General features: G+C 53.8%; 2 protein-coding genes across 9 annotated transcripts in view; one reads left to right on the top strand and one right to left on the bottom strand.

Annotated features, from left to right (window-relative positions):
- The window catches only part of ADCY3 (adenylate cyclase 3), a 102,789-nt gene extending 87,390 nt beyond the window's left edge, over window positions 1-15,399 (top strand). The window contains exons 8-21 of one of the 3 annotated variants that reach the window (XM_037812693.1): window positions 948-1,073; window positions 2,534-2,676; window positions 2,810-2,971; window positions 5,481-5,568; window positions 6,321-6,437; window positions 8,235-8,497; window positions 8,785-8,850; window positions 9,896-9,977; window positions 10,750-10,908; window positions 11,399-11,545; window positions 12,095-12,214; window positions 12,819-12,942; window positions 13,659-13,783; window positions 14,456-15,399. In XM_037812693.1, coding sequence (XP_037668621.1) covers window positions 948-1,073; window positions 2,534-2,676; window positions 2,810-2,971; window positions 5,481-5,568; window positions 6,321-6,437; window positions 8,235-8,497; window positions 8,785-8,850; window positions 9,896-9,977; window positions 10,750-10,908; window positions 11,399-11,545; window positions 12,095-12,214; window positions 12,819-12,942; window positions 13,659-13,783; window positions 14,456-14,638 — 1,905 coding nt within the window. In that variant the 3' untranslated portion in view covers window positions 14,639-15,399. Of the gene's footprint in view, window positions 1-947; window positions 1,074-2,533; window positions 2,677-2,809; window positions 2,972-5,480; window positions 5,569-6,320; window positions 6,438-8,234; window positions 8,498-8,784; window positions 8,851-9,895; window positions 9,978-10,749; window positions 10,909-11,398; window positions 11,546-12,094; window positions 12,215-12,818; window positions 12,943-13,658; window positions 13,786-14,455 lie in introns of those variants that run through there. The other 2 variants (XM_037812692.1, XM_037812694.1) reach the window with 2 other exon arrangements.
- The window catches only part of CENPO (centromere protein O), a 47,857-nt gene continuing 42,004 nt past the window's right edge, over window positions 10,732-16,584 (bottom strand). For 4 of the 6 annotated variants that reach the window (XR_005213284.1, XR_005213286.1, XR_005213285.1 and 1 more), the window contains 2 exons: window positions 15,033-15,214; window positions 10,732-11,021 (listed from right to left, as the gene is read on the bottom strand). The gene's annotated coding sequence lies outside the window, so the exon portion shown is untranslated. The other 2 variants (XM_037812696.1, XM_037812695.1) reach the window with 2 other exon arrangements.

Genomic DNA, 16,584 nt, shown 5'->3' with positions numbered 1-16,584 from the left:
AGACTGATCGCTAATCCCACCACCTGTCACACCCTCACTGCTGCCATGGCAGGCCGAGCTGCTATCATCTCGGGCCTGGGTTATTGCAGTGGTTTCCCCATCAGCCAAAACCCCCCCACTGGTCGGCAACGTCAGGAAGACCCTACACAGTCTGGCTCCTGTCACCTCCCTGACGTCATCATCCTGTTCCCCCTTTCCCCTCCTCTGCTCCAGCAGCACTGGCCTCCCCGCTGCCACTCCAGTCCTCCAGGCACACGCCTGTCCCAGGGCCTCTGCATGGGCTTGTCCTTCTGGAACTCTCCTCCCACAGCTGCTTGATTTGCTCCTTCAGGTCTTTACTGAAATGTCACCTTCCCTCCACCCTCACCAGCCATTCCTTCCCTTTTCTATCTTTCTCATATCCCTTACTGTCTTCTCATGTGCTGTAGATTTTACTTGCTCATTTTGTTGCTACCTGCCCTTCCTCGTTAGAGTGTAAGCTCCGTGGGGTCAGGGTGTTTGTGTCTGTTCCCCCAGCACTTGGAGGGGTTCCTGCCCCACAGCAGGTGCTCAGTAAATGCTTGTTAAGCAAATGAATGGTTCCCCTCTGTTCCAGTGCTTACCTTATTCTGTCCAGGAAAAAGGATCATTGGGGAAATTGGTTTGTGGAATTTATTCAGACTTTTGGAAGGCTTTTCACAGTCTCCATACAAAACACTGTGTCATCAGTAATTGTTGAGAAGTAGAAGTAGGAGCAACTGGGTCTTTCTCTGCTTAGAGAATTGTTAGTAGTAGAAATTGATACTGGAAAAATTACACTTTTAAAATTAATGCTCTAGAGGAGGAAATTTCTAGATCTACGAGGCTTCCAAACTCTAGTGGGGAAATCCCGGACTGCCAGTGGACCAACCAGGGCAGGGTGGGCAGCTGGCATGTGGGGCCCTGACGGCCGCCCCTTCCCTCCACAGGCCCTGCTGAATGGAGCACCCACCTCCTCGAAGCCCAGCTCTCCTGCCCTCATTGAGACCAAGGAGCCCAACGGGGGCGCCCACCCCGGCTCCCCGTCAGAGCACCCCGAGGAGCAGGATGCTCAGGTATGTGAAGAGCTGAGGGCCAGGGGGTGGGCAGCAGGGTCCTGGGCCAGGGGTGGGACACCTGGCGACAGCCCGGGCTCTGCTCCTTTTTAGCCATTAACCTCAGTCGGTCGCCCCACCCCCAGCCCAGTTTCCTCATGGTGACACGCGGGGGGTTGGGGGCTCTAAAGAGGATTGCGCTCTGAGACCCTGCCTAGTTCTGATGTCCCAGAATCCTATAGATTTGGTCAGTGAGGATATCTCTGGAAAGTTCTGTAAGATCTGAGACTGTTTTGGAAGTGAGACTTCAGGGCTGGCTTTGCCACTTTGGGTAGGTCCAAACCCTGTAAGTCCCATGCACACCAGGGGGGTTCCAATGCCCCCAGAAAGCAAGGAATTAACATGCTGGCCCACCCACCAGAGGGCATAGGGCCATCTGGAGAGTGTCCAGAATGGCCAGTACACGGCAGCTTCTCACCTGCATTCACTGATGACAGCAAATGCTGACACTGGGTATTTCCCTTGCCTGGGCATCCTCCGTGGGCAGCTCTGCCAGGCTCGTGGGAGGGCAGCTCACCCTGGTATTGCAGAGCCGATGCTGGGGTAGGAGGTAGATGGGGCTTAACATAAATTGGGGTTTTCTTGAGCACAAAGGCATACAATAACTCTCTCTTAATGTGACTTTCTTGATATAAAGTGGAAATAAAGACTTGATGTTATTTTCCAACAAGAAGGGCAAAGAACTGGCTTCAGCACCCTGTAATTTTTCATGTCATAACAGCCATTATCACCCAGCTCGGGAATAGACCAGCCCCATTTTGGAGAAAACAGGGTTGGGGGCCATGAGTGATAGGGGGTCACATCGCCAGCCAGGGCCAAATCTGAGCTCAAGAGCAGATCCATTCTTGGACCCGTATAGACGGTTCGAGTGTGCCCTGTCTCGATGATTATTTGGAACGGTGGCTGTGGATCACGGCCTGGGTTCACACTCTGGAGCTGCAGCTTTCCCTTTGTGATTGGGCATAAGTGCCCCTTCCCCTTGATAGCCTCCTGGCTGTGACGAGCTGTTTCTGCATCTCCCACTGCTTTCCCGCCTTTCTTCCTCGCCTCCTGAACCACATGGGAGCCCCTTTAAGCCCCAGGAGCCCCAGGTTGGGGTCGTTCACACCCGCAAGGGCACCTGTGCCTCCAGCTGAGTACAACCTCACTCCCCTCCGCGGTGGGCTGGGCCAGGCCTGAGGGACCCCGCGGCTGTCCCACCCCCAGGGCTGCGCCCCCAGCATGGGCAGAGCTGCCGGGAGGGACCATAGGGCCAAGGACCCAGAGGTCCAGGGCAGTCGGGAAGGACCAGAGCTTTGGTCTCAATCCGAGCGGGATGGGGCCACATGGGAGCGCAGGAAGACCCTTCCCTGAGGGTTTTAGTGCTTAAAGGGGTGAGTCCCCATCGTGTGAGCTCCCCCGCTCCTCCCCTCTGCCCACAGGAGGACAACCCCGCCTTTCCCAACCCTCGCCAGAGGCTGCGGCTGCAGGACCTGGCCGACCGCGTGGTGGACGCCTCTGAGGACGAGCACGAGCTCAACCAGCTCCTCAACGAGGCTCTGCTGGAGCGCGAGTCCGCCCAGATGTAAGTGCTGTGGGGGGCGGCCGCCCGGCCAGGGCGCAGCTGGTGGCGGGCGTCGTGGGTGCGGCTTGGCAGCCCTGCCTTGTGGCCGTGGCAGGATGTGCATCTGGGTCTCACGGGGCTTGTCTGGGTGCAGAGTGAAGAAGAGGAGCACCTTCCTGCTCTCCATGCGGTTCATGGACCCCGAGATGGAGACCCGCTACTCGGTGGAGAAGGAGAAGCAGAGCGGGGTTGCCTTCAGCTGCTCCTGCGTCGTCCTGTTATGCACCGTCCTGGTCGAGACCCTCATCGACCCCTGGTGAGGGAGGGCAGGGCCGGGAGCTGACAGGACGAGGTCTTGTCTCCAGCGTGGTGAACGGCTGCAAGCTTTCTTGGCCCCAGGACCATGGGTGCCTGAGCTGGAGCTGGACGAGGAGGCGCAGGCCTTGTCTTTTCCCTGCCCCTCACTGGAACAGCCTCGGTGGCCTCCTTGCATTCTCAGACCCGATTCTCTCCACCCCTGGGTTCTGGGAGCAGCACTAGCAGCAGTCTGGGCTCACACTGGCTAGGAAAGCTGATGGACAGGGGTCCAGAAGGGTGGACAAGGAGATGACGGGGACCGAGGCACTATCCCAACCTCCCTCACCAAGACTGATCCTCTTTGGCTCATGTTGGTAAAGATGGATTCTAGGCCCTGAGCCCAGGCTGGCCTCCTGTCTTCCACAGTGGCAGATCCTCGGGGCAAGGAGGGTGTAAGACAGTCCTTGCCCCAGCTGCCGGGAAGCCCCAAGTGCAGGATGACGTCCTCCCTCCCTCCTGTGGCCAGAAGCAGCTCCTCCTGCTCAGGAATCCCCTGCCTTGGCCTCCTCGCCCCTCTCAGGCTTGGGGCTGCCTCCCCTGTTGGTTTTGTGGCTTCAGGCAAGTCACAGGGAGGCCCTGGAGCATCGGAGTCCTCATCTGTAAAAGGCGGGTGGTACCTGCCCTCGCTAACTTTCAAGATCATTGTGAGGATCAAATTCATTTCATCTCATTTCACAGATATTTCTTCATGGCCTACTTTGTTCCTGGCGGTAAAGGTCTGGGGAGATGGCAGTGAACGTAACATACAGCAGATTTCTACTCGCATAGAAATTACATTATTGGGGGGAAATATAGGTGTGAACAAATTACATGTATATATACACACACACACATTCTACGGATGAAAATAAAGCAAGGTGGGGGATGGGGAGTGCTGGCCGTCAGTTTTTTGTTTGCATTTTCATCTAAGAGCAGGCCTCATTGAGAGGGTGACATTTCAGCCAAGGCCTGAAGGAGGCGAGTTGTGAACGAGATGACTATCCGGGAAAGCATGTTTCAGACACAGGTGCTGAGTGGGAGTGGGTCCGGCCTCTGGGGAAGGGGGAGGTGGCCATGCTGTGGGGACAGGTGTCCAGGGAGAGCAGTAGAAGTTGAGGCAGAGAGTTCAGGGTCTTAGAGACCATTCCCTTAAAAGGGGAAGCCACAGCAAGGGCTTGAGAAGAGAAATCACCTGTTAGGATGTGTATTTTAGAAGGACCACTCATCTTGCAAATAGATTTGAGTGGGAAGAGTGGGAAGTAGTGGGCCCAGCCAAGAGGCCACTGCAGTGATGCAGGCAGGCAACGGTGGTGCCTTGGGTCAGGCTGATGGCAGAGAAGATAAGGGTTTTGGCTTCTGGATTTCATTGGCTGAAGTTCCCCACTGACTCAGGGATTCTGGATATATTTTGAAGAGAGGGCTGACAGATTGGCTGTGGGGTATGAAGGTGCGAAGTCAAGGATGCATCCCCATTTTGCAATCTAAGCAGGTAAGAGTATGGGTTGCCATTAGCCAAGATGGAGAAGGATGGAGAAGGAGATTTGGGGAGGCAACTCGGAGGAATCTGATCTGTGACTTGCTGACTGTGAGGTGGCCTGCAGGAGGTGAAGTGGCGTTGTCAAGAGGGCAGCTGAGAATGAATCTGGAGTGCTGGAGGGGGTAGGAGAGAGAAACTCGGGAGTCATCAGCACATAAGGTGTTGACAACCGAGGGATTTGAGGTCATCAAGGGAGAGTGAAGACTGAAAAGAGAAGTGATTTGAGGACTAAGCTCTGGTGCAGCAGTGTTTCTAGATGGGGAGACAGGAAAGAACCAGAGAAGACTGAAAATATCCTGAAATACCAGTGACAGAATGTTTCAGGGAGGGCTTGGAAGTGACTGAGAATCGAACGCTGGGTTTTAGCCACGCGGAGGTTTTTGGTGCGCTTGGCAAGAGCTTTCAGTGGAGGGGATGGAGTGAAAATCAAATGAACTGGATTTGAGCTTGGGGAGGATTTGGAGACAGCAAGTTTTTTGGAGTTTATGAACAAAATGGATGTGGAAGGACTTTGCCAACTTCTAGCTCTGTGCAGTCATCAGTGGGTCGCTTTGATCACCCACAGCAGTAAGAGACACCCCGTTACATCCTCTCTCTTCATCCTAGCTACAGAGCAGAATGCAGCTTCCCAGGAGTCACTTTCCAAGTTTTTATTAGGCTCTGCCCAGGGCATCTATGAATCTTCCCCTGCCTGGGAGACACCCCAGTCAGCAGGCGTAGCTGGGGAGGGGGCACGGCCCCAGGCCCTGGCTCAGTTGCAGCCTTTCCGGTCAGGGCATCTTTATCTCGTTCAGTGCAGCAGGCAGGGACAACTCCGTCACCACATGGGGCTTTTTGGGTACGGGCTGATGCCTTGCTTGGAGGACCTTCCCTTCCCTTGCCTCCTCTCCCACCCCTCACCCGGTCTCACCACTCCCTCTGGTCCCCTCCCCAACTGTCTCCTCTGCTCCAGGCTAATGACGAACTATATGGCCTTTGTGGTGGGGGAGATTCTGCTCCTGATCCTGACGGTCTGCTCGCTGGCTGCCATCTTTCCCCAGGTAAGAGCACTTTTCTTTTTGGCACAAAAGCCAGCTGGGGTGAGTGGCACATCTTGTGAAACTGGGTGTTGATGGAGTTGTGCTTCTCGTGGGACTTTTACCATCTTCTGTTAGGATGCCTCAGGGTTTATGCATTCTTTCACGTGTTCCGTATGCAGTCACTGTTGGCTGAGCACCCATGCTGGGTAGCTCGGCTGGGCTGTGGCGCTGGAGGGAGTGTCAGTAAGCTGGAGTCTAGATAAACGGAAGCCCAGCTGGAAGGAGGGCTGGCAAGCCAGTCTAAAGGCATCAGGGTGCCAGGCAGAGACTGTGATCAATATGATATGGGAAAAGCAGTGCTTTAGGAAAGTTAATCTGGCAGGTGGCTTGCAGGTGACTCAGAGGATTTCGGTATATGGGCCCAGGAAGGGCAGCCATCTGGTGTGACTGGCCCTGAGAACTGTTTCCTGAACTGGTGTCTCTACCTGGAGCTTGGGGTCAGGTCCCTGCTAGCCAGTACCACGCAGCCTCCTGGGACGGTCACTCTGTCCCCCAGAAAGGGCTTTGCTATCTGAAGGCCCTGCTATTTCATACACATCTCAAGGGCCCCCTGTGCTCTCTTCCCAGCTCTGCAGTTTCATGTTACATGCAGAACACTGCTTTTTAGGTTCCTGGGACTAGGGTATGGGAGCAACCGGAATTGTTAGCCTTCGTGTGCGTGGGAGAAAGGGCTGCCAAAGGCTCGTGGCCCTTGACATTCTGTTCCTTCCTAGGCCTTTCCTAAGAAGCTCGTGGCCTTCTCGACTTGGATCGACCGGACCCGCTGGGCCAGGAACACTTGGGCCATGTTAGCCATCTTCATTCTGGTGATGGCAAATGTTGTGGACATGGTGAGCGTCTGCTGTCCTTGCTGAAGGGACACCCCTGCTTTCAGTGGACGAGGGCGTCCATCTTGGCCGGCACGAGCAGTTTGTCACCCTCTTCCTCTGCCATTAGGCACAGGTTTGCGATGGCACGTAGGTTCCTGAACAAATCGTTCCGGCCAAATGGAACCTGTGAGACCACCTTGTTTCCCCACAGCTCCCCGCCTCCCAGAATCCAGGAGCCCAATACCCTGTGCTAAGTGCTTTACATAACATTGACTCATTTAATCTTTATGACACTCCTAAGAAGTCGGTATTATTATCTGCAATTTCCTATGAAGAAACTGAGGCTCAGAGAGGTTACTTCACTTCCTCTAGGTCATGTAAGTGACAGAGCCAACTGAAGTGGTTCTTAATTCCCAACACTGAGTTTTTTTCCCCCATATCTCCTTGCTGAAGGGACACAATGGTTGTGAGCACTGTGTGTATCTTAAATATCCCTTACAGTGTGGCCAGGGCAGGAATCCTTCGGGAGCAGGAAAGGTATACCTGCTCCACTATAAGAGGCCTCTGTTTAGCTTTCTCCCACTTAAACAAGCCCAGACCTTCCTAGAGGTGGGTCAGTGGAGATGGTAGCTTTGTAGAGCCCAAATGGCTGGGGACAGACAAAATCATCATCTGTCGTCTGCTTTCCTGTGTTCTCTGCTCAGTTCATGGGAGAAGCTGGGAGGCCTATGAGAAGGCACCAAATGCTTTCTTAGGGACAAGGGACAGGGGTGGGAGATCTGGACCCATCAGTTCAGAGCCACCAGACATGTACTGAGCCCTGAGTGCATCTGCCTTCGATTCCCCTGTCTGTCATCACTGGCCCCCCCCAATTTTGGTAGTTTCATAAACACTCTGAACAAAGTTCTTTTAACAAACAGAATGTTATGTATTTCTTTACTTAATTTGCTTTAACAATTTAATACACAGGGGGTAAAACTCAGCATGGAGACTTATTCTGGCCGTAGCAGTGTAAGTTAGGAAGTTCCAGGACTGTGACCAATTGATCAAAAGTCCAGCTGGAACCAGAAATTAGGAGCACTAGAGCTCCCCATGCCCACGGGCAGCACGGTGCCCCGAGCCAAGGGGAGAGAAGCCCAGCTCCGTGCACGATGGGAACAGGAGCCCAGAGGCTGGTGCCCAGGCCTGGGGAGCACTGTGATCAGAGTCAGAGGTATCTGCAGGACATGTGGAGATCCTGGCACTGGGGGAGAGGTGGAAACCAGGGAGACGTGTGCTAGAACCACATGCTGACAATCTCCCCAAAGCCAGACAAGGTTGTGGGTGAAAGTTACGGACAAGTAGGTTGGGTTCTGCCTTCTACTGACCTTGTCTGCCCAGCAGTGGAATCGGCAGAGTCCAGGAGGCAGTGAGCTTCCCCCAAACAGCGGTGCTTGAGCATAGCTGGGGAAGCTATGGGTGGAGGCTGACCAGCCCCCCAGCCTCCCGTAATCAACACTCCGATGTGGGGCAAGGCATCCTGGATTTGAGGCCTTAAGACTTGGCTCCAGGTTCTGGCTTGACCACTCACCAGTGATGCTTCTTGGGGCCAGTGCAGCCTCTGCATTTTCTGTAGTCAGGACAAGATGATAATTTTTTGAACATCAGTTGAGATGAGGGTAAAGCTCTTAGCAGGAGTTACTAACTTTTGGCTGCTACTCCCCAGGACCCATGGGAAGTGGCACCCGAGGGGACACATGCCATGACATCGCCTCCTCTAACCAGCGTCTTCCCTCCCTCGTGCCTCCTATTCGCCCCCCCACCCATCCCGGCCTGCAGCTCAGCTGTCTCCAGTACTACACGGGACCCAACAACGGGACCGCAGGGACGCAGGGGACAGCGGACGGCTGCGTGGAGAACCCCAAGTATTATAACTATGTCGCCGTGCTGTCCCTCATCGCCACCATCATGCTGGTGCAGGTCAGCCACATGGTAAAGCTCACACTCATGCTGCTCGTCACGGGGGCCGTGGCCATCGTCAACCTTTACGCCTGGAGCCCCATCTTTGATGACTATGACCACAAGCGCTTCCAGGAAGACGAGTAAGCGGAGGCCTGACTGGGGCTCCATATTGTCTCCTTTCTCCCACCCCGTCTCCATGTCACAGTCAAGGGCCTGCACTGAGATGACTCTTTGCCTCTAGGGCTCAGCAAGGGCTTGCATGGGAATCAGGGTTCATGACTTCTCACAGGCCGCGGGTTGGCTGTGACCTCAGGAGAGATCCTTCCCATTCTGGAGCAGTGGAAGATTTGGGATTCCTCAGGGTTTGGCTGGGCATCAGCCTCTCGGACCCAGATGGGGCCTGAGTGGGCTGTGATCTCTCCAACAGCTTTCCCGCGGTGGCCTTGGAGAAGATGCAGGAGTTTTCCAGCCCTGGGGTCAACAGCACTGTCAGGTGAGAGTTACTGCTTTCCCCCCTTGTCTGCATTCACAGCCCTTGTTTTCTAGAGATGGGGAATACAACAGGCCAAAACCTCATGGTCTCACCCTTCCAGGGGTACATAATCTGGGAGGTATGCCTTAGAGAAGTGAATGTGTAGTTCTCCAGGTGGCTGGAGGGTGGGTGATTTCACTGTGGACCTGGACGACCTGGACTACTTGAGTCAGACAGTGAAGCAGCAGGCTGGGCTGGGGGGGGGGGGGGGGACACGAGGCTGATCTAGATGACGAGAGAAGGAACAGGTACATGGTCTAACTGGTTGCAGGACAGACAGGTGGTGGGGAGTGGAGGAGGAGGAGGGCCACCACCTCCATAATTCGGAGACCTGGGTCCTCATGGCCCAGGCAGTGACTCTCCGGGGGACTGCAGGCAGCGAGTCAGGTTTCCTGAGTCTCAGCTTCCAGGACTAGAACTTCTCCAACATTTTACCCCAAAAGTTTATAAGAATTTTAAGGATTCGGTGATTTGACTAGACCTTTCATGTAAGTTAAGAAAAAAGATCGATAGTTGATGATGGACACTGAAGCTCATTATCATCTAGGAAATGCGAATTAAAACCACAGCCAGATGCCATCACACACCTACCAGTTTGGCAAAACTTAAAAGTCTGACATATCAAGTCCAGTGGTAACTCGTCAATTCCTGGTGGGAGTATAAGCTGGTACAACCACTCTGGAAAAGGATTTGGAGTTATATAGTAAAGTTGAAAATAGACAGACCTCTGAGCCAGGAATTCCACTCCTAGGCCTAAGCTGTAGAGAAATTCAGGCACACGTACCTGCCCCAGGATGTATGTACAAAACGTTCACCGCGCACTGTTCACAACAGCCGCACTTACACACACACACAACTAATGAAAACAGCCCCTGTGACATCTCGTCAACTGTAGCTGGGTATGTAAATTGAGGTACATTCACAGAGGAACACTGTAGCATTAGACGGGTAACCCCTCTGTGGGGGAAGCAGGGTGCTTTTAGCTGGCTCACACTCTGCTCCACAGGTTGCCCCTGGTGCCTTCTAAGTACTCGATGACAGTGATGATGATCGTCATGATGCTGAGCTTTTACTACTTCTCCCGCCACGTGAGTGCCTGCACACCCCCTGGTGACCTTACACGGCCTCCTGGAAAAGCAGTCCTTGGGGCTCAGAACCCAAGCTCCTAAGAAATCCCAGTGTGGCCTGTGACCCTGGTCAAACCACCACCTTCTCAGCATTCTGGTTTCCTCCTCAGCCATGCTCTTCCCTCTGACCTCCTCCAGGAAGTTGGAGGGACACCCTGGGGAAGGGGGACAGCAGGTGAAGGGCTGCACCAGGGCCTCAGACTCTGCACTCATGGTGGCTCTGGGGTCATCAACATAGTGACTGTGAATCAGGAGGCAAAGGGCATGGAGCTGATGACATTTTTGTTTGGTTAAAAGGAAAAGAAAAAGGGAGGAGAAGTGTCTATACAGGGGACGTCCTGCCCCACATTATCTCAAGTGCCACCCAGTGGTTTGCCAGGGAAAGTACAGCCTTCTGGACAAAACGGGGCCTGTGGGAAATGGAGAGTTCACTCTGCTGCCAGCACCCGGGTCGGAGCTAAAGCTACACTCAGGCCCCAGGAGGCCCAACATCCACAGAAGGCCTCCCAGATCTCTGCTGTAACCACAGAGCCTGGGAGGCCTGGTCCTTACTGCCTTTTTAGTTAGTGAATCTTTCTGGGCCTTAACTTCCCTTGCTATTTAGCCAGACTCCCCCCCCCCCCCCCCCCCCCAGTTTTTTCAACTGGAAACCCTCCATTCAGGGTCCCATTTTCCCCCTTGCTATCCAATGGCTGGCCTGGAGCACACGCCTTGCCTGTGTCTGTGTCCACAGGTGGAAAAGCTGGCGCGGACCCTGTTCTCGTGGAAGATCGAGGTTCACAACCAGAAGGAACGTGTCTATGAGATGCGACGCTGGAACGAGGCCTTGGTCACCAACATGCTGCCTGAGCACGTGGCACGCCACTTCCTGGGTTCCAAGAAGAGAGACGAGGTCAGGATCGTGGCTCCTGCCTTCCTGGCTCGTTCTGCCGGGCACGTCCCCCTGGCCCAGGCCTTCTCAGGGCGTGGTATCAGGGTCCGGGTGGAGCTGGATCCAACCAGCAGCTGTGATGGGAACAGAAGAGAATCTCAGAGGCCCATTTATAAAGGTCACTATCAGGGATGGTCTGTGACCCATGGCCACACTTCTCTGTGAGGCCCCATTTCACAAGACCAGCCTTGGCCAAGCCCAGCTTTCAGTCAACTGATCTCAAAACAGAATGGTCTTAGGCCTCCCTTCCCGGCACTGGACCTTCCTCCTCACAGCTAGGGTTGTGGAGGGACGAGAGAAGCTAGTTTCTGATTTTTCAGAGCTGGGATGATCTGGGAGAGGTGTGTGCCCAAGGAGCCCAGCGTGGGAACTGCGTGTGGAGGATGGGCTCGGTTCTCTCGCACTGTCCTGTCAAACGTTCTTTGGTCGCTGTGGCCCTGTCCCTTTCCAGGAGCTCTATAGCCAGTCCTATGACGAAATCGGGGTCATGTTTGCCTCCCTGCCCAACTTTGCCGACTTCTACACGGAGGAGAGCATCAACAATGGGGGCATCGAGTGCCTGCGCTTCCTCAACGAGATCATCTCCGATTTCGACTCCGTGAGTTCCCATCCTGCCCCCTCCTCCTGCCACGAAGCTCCCCCATTGCCGATCACGCCCCAGGGTGGGCTGCGGAAGTCGGAGAAGTGAGAGGCTTGCCCTAGATGGGCTACACTCTCCCAGACAAGCCCTCCTGGCGATGCTGGGACTTCTGCCACGACCTGGGACCGTGAGGTCTGGGGGGTGAGGCATGGGCCTGGGGAATCACCCACAGGTTCACAGGGTAAGGACCAGCCCCTCGACTCCTGCAACCTCAAATTCAGTTTCAGTAACCATCTGTTGGGTAACCCGTACGTCAGGGAAAATGTTCTTACGTGCATGATCAACCTCCCTAGGCAACTGGCGATTTTTTGCCAATGTTAAGGTTGTATTAACTGAGGCTCAGAGAATTAGGAAATTTGCCCAGGATCAAATGGCAGAAGAGTGGCTGAATAAAGCGAGCTTTTACAGAAAAGCACCTCGGGTGTTCTGTGGGGTCTGCCGTTAAGTCGGCTCACTCATCTCCCTGGACTGTGCTGACCATTCCTTTTTCCTTTCCCCTGGCCTCAGCTGCTGGACAATCCCAAATTCCGGGTCATCACCAAGATCAAAACCATTGGCAGCACCTACATGGCAGCTTCGGGAGTCACCCCGGACGTCAACACCAATGGCTTCACCGGCTCCAACAAGGTAACCGACCACCCTCAGTGGCTTGAGAGGGGAGCTGGGCCCTGCCCCTGAGGCACAGAGAGGCAGCCCCCTCCTAGCTTGTGAAGATGAGAAGTTGCAGGAGCAGCAGAAGTCACGTATTGTGTACAGGGGTCACCACACACACCGCCAGCACCACGCCATGCAAATAGGGAGGAAAGGTTACGAGCAGAGACCAGTAGACCACACATGCTCTCTTATTCTTCCTGTTTCATCTTTACGACTGTCCGAGCTGGGCTGCTGCCCTCCCCATCTGGTGCACATGGTTAAAGCAGCACCATCTCGCTCATCACTTAGTTGAGGAATTGGAACAGGGGCCAGTACAGGAAACATACAGACAAGGCTCGAACGAGGTGGTGAGGGGACCTGGCCCATAGTCAAAGAGACAGCAGACGGGAGCCACCGAGTGGTAAACCCTGTGCCCACGGGCCAGCCTTGGCCTAGACCTGCGGGTGGCACCCAGGTGAACCTAGAGGTTGCTGCCACCGATGGTTAGGAATCCACCTCCAGGCTGATGTTCAGAGAAGGAAGGAGGGGGCAGGCCGGGCTGCTGAGGCCTGCCCTCTGCCCTTGGCCCTCTGCCCAGGAAGAGAAGTCAGACAAGGAGCGCTGGCAGCACCTGGCCGACCTGGCTGACTTTGCACTGGCCATGAAGGACACACTCACAAACATCAACAACCAGTCCTTCAACAACTTCATGCTGCGCATAGGTAAGGGCTGCAGGCTCACCTGCCCCTCGCACCCAGGACAGACCATTAGGAAGGGCTCAACGCTTGGAAGGAGCTGGGGCGTCCAGGCTGGGGGGACTCATAGGCTCTGAGAGCTGGACAGGACCCTAAGAACCTTGAATCCGGTCTCTTTTCTAGATGATCAAACACACTCAGAGCTGAAGGAACAGTCAGCTCTGCCCATACCGTCTACGATGCTAGCCCTGCTTTCCTTCTCAGCTGGCTGGGTTGTCACAGTTCCTTGCTCCCTTCCCAAGAGAGTTTCTGTGCCTGCTGATGGCTTTGCTCGCCTCAGTCAAGCTCACCCTTTGAAAGCCCATCAGAGGTTCATGTCACCCGCTACCGCAAACACTGAGGACAGGATGGGGAGGGGACCTCACTCTGCCCGGGTGAGGGTGTGGAGGACCTGTAGTAGAGAAACTGGTGCTGGGACCCAGTGAATAATTTGCATACTGGGGGTGTCTGACACTTGTCAAGCACATGGTGAGAACAGGATAAAGAGGGGCAAAGATTTCTGCCCTCTGGCAGCTTAGAGTTGAGTTTAGAGAGGCAAGTTTGACAAGAAATATGATGGTGCTTTATAATTAAGAGATTTGTGGTTGGGGTCAGGTGGTGAGTCTCACAGGAGGGGAGCTAGCAGAGTGGGAAGGACCAGGTGTGGCGTGTGGCCAGGCTGAACTTTCTGCCTCTTTCCCCAGGCATGAACAAAGGAGGGGTCCTGGCTGGGGTCATTGGAGCCCGGAAACCCCACTATGACATCTGGGGCAATACGGTCAACGTAGCCAGCAGGATGGAGTCCACTGGGGTCATGGGCAACATTCAAGTAAGTCCAGCAGCGGAGCTGAGCTTGCTACATTCAGGGGATGGGAATGAACTCGGGAGAGCACGCGTTTTGCCGCTGAAGCTGCCTTCCCTTTGTCTGTTGGCCCAAATACGGAGCCAGCAGTGCTGTGAAAGCAAGGGGATGCCTGGGAAGAGAGGCTTCTAGAGCCAGCCTCAGCAGAAGGGAGGAAATACTCCACAACCCAATTACAAATTCTGGGTAGGGGTATTCTGATTTGCATCTCAACTTCCTGACACTTTGTGCCTCCAGTCGTTTCCCCCACCCCCAAGCAAGCCTACTGTATCAGCTGAGTTTGCCAGAAAAGCTCTATGAAATGGGTAAGGGAACAGAAAAGCAGAGAGGGAAAGTTCCCAGACAAGAGCGCTGCCACACAGGCGACCTCTGCTGTCCTCCTAGGAGAGAAAGGACTAAGAGTGCCAGCCATGGAGGGCCCCAGGCACGTCACCCTGTGGCCCACTGCCTCTGTCCCAAGCCTGTTGGCAGGTGGAGTGGAAGGGGCTTGGCTCAGGAGGTTTGAAGAAGAGTGCTCTGGGCCCAGCGCTGACTGCAGCCCGGGGATCACGTGATGTTAGTAGGATCTGGGTCACTCCCAGCACCCCCCCCCCCCCACTCTGTAACCCTGAGCTCTCCCCCTCTGTTCTCCCTCTGTAGGTGGTGGAAGAAACACAAGTCATCCTGCGAGAGTATGGCTTCCGCTTTGTGAGGCGGGGTCCTATCTTTGTGAAAGGGAAAGGGGAGCTGCTGACCTTCTTCCTGAAGGGGCGCGACAGGCCCGCAGCCTTCCACAACGGCCCCGCTGTCACCCTGCCCCATCAGGTGGTGGACAGCTCCTGAAGGGCCTCTCGCCCCACAGCAGTCCAGTGGGAAGGGGGGATTTAATTTTTGGGATCAGAGAAAAGCTTTGGGAAAGGACAGACAAGTCCTAGCATTCCCAGACTGTTGAAGTGCACACACACACAGACTTCAGGTTTAAAAATCTCCTCAAGCCTCCATTTGTCCGTGGATATCATGTGAGCTCCCAGGTGGCCATGGTTCTCAGAGAGTAGGAGCCCGGAACAGTCCTTCCTGAGCCCTCATCCCAATCCAGCACCTTCTCCCTGAGAGGCCGTGGCCACTGTGAGCAGGCAGGTGTCATCGGGGAGCAGAGCTGCCCTTGCCTCCCTCTGGGCTGGGAGCAGAGGTGGGGAGGCCCTGCTCCGGGCCGGACCTTGCAGGCAGTGCTTCTCACCCAGGAAAGAGTGCCAGCTGGAGACCCGATTCCCCACGTGGTCTGGGATAGGCTCAATGGCCCCAGTCCTGATGTTCCTGATAATCTTGAAAGGTTCTTCTGGAACCCGTCACCTTAGTCACGAGAGCAGAAAGTGCAATATTTCCTTTTACCTGGTTGGGTGGGAGTGGGGGAGTTTATTTCTGAAAGAAAAATATATAAACAGATCTACATTTATATTTTTAACTTTCTGTTAAAAAAAAACTTTCCAATATTGCCTTGCCTTTTGAGCTCTTGCTACAGTTGCCTTTGCTACTGCTTTAAAAGAGAATTTACAGGTATTGATAAAGAACAAAACTGTTTTATTAAAAGCTTTGTTCAACTTGAATGTGATCACTGGGAAAATTGTTACTACCTCTCATCTGGCAAGTTTTAAGTACTCTGCTAACCCGTGCCATCTGTTCCTCACCACACACCTAGGAGGCAAGAGCTTGACTAGGACACTTATAAATGGCACCCCAAGCTGTCTTTTCCAGGCTGGTGTGACTGTCCCATGCTCTTCGCAGTGAGTGGCCATTCCCATGCGTGCAGGTTACCGCACAACCATCAGGTCCCAGAAGCAGCCGTTTTCGAGTGAGGCCTGCATGGGCTCAGGGCCTCAGGCAGTAATGGGGCAAGAGTAATGACTCCTCTTTTTGCCTGGACAAGGGAGGAGAGGGATGGGATTTGAAACGGCAGGACCAGGCCAGCCAGACCCAGGTTTCCACATGTGTGAACCAGCTACACACTTACTTACTCCCATGAGCTGAGGAACAAAAAAATGCCAGCAGATCCATGGTTATAGGAAGAACCAAGGTAGACTAAAGGACTAGGAGATGGAGAAGAAAGGGGAGCTGCCATGGCCTAGAACTTGAACAAGGAGAAGGATATGGGGGAGGGAGATGCGGCAGCTACCCTTTGCAACGATTGCATTTATAGGAGATTTCCAACCATGCTTTTTCACACCTAACAATCTATTACTTCTACTGAGATGTTTTAGGAAACAAAATATTAGATACATAGAACCCTGATTATTTTATCCATAGTACTTTCTCACACTATTATTCTTTATAAAGCCGTGGTTTAGAATACACTGCTCCAAACCAAAGATTAAACACCTTTTTCCCTTCTTATCGATACAAATCACCGCTTATCAGAAACCTGGAGTCTTCTAAGAACTTCCTTTACAAGAGTCTCAGGCAGGAAAATGAGGCAGAACTACCTAAAAGCATCCACAAAAGCTAGAAATACACTTTAGTTGAATGATACACCTTCAGTCTTTCACAAAATGCCCTATGTTAATCCCCCAAAACATTTATAGTTTTCAGTTAAAATGTAAAATCAAATCAACCAATCCCTCAAAGACAGATAAGCAGGAGCATTGTAACAACCGAGCAATCACAGGGAACGTGACTGGCCCCAAAGCCAAGGTCTATGGACTCAAACACGTCCCTTATGCTGAGGAGGCAGGAGGTGTCTGACCCCAGGCCAGCTCAGCCCCAGGCAAGGCTTGGAGCCTTTCACCTGGGACTGT

The sequence above is a fragment of the Choloepus didactylus genome, chromosome 20 (genome assembly GCF_015220235.1).
Source record: "Choloepus didactylus isolate mChoDid1 chromosome 20, mChoDid1.pri, whole genome shotgun sequence".
Taxonomy (NCBI): Eukaryota; Metazoa; Chordata; class Mammalia; order Pilosa; family Megalonychidae; genus Choloepus; species Choloepus didactylus.
This window is presented reverse-complemented; position numbering and strand designations above follow the sequence as displayed.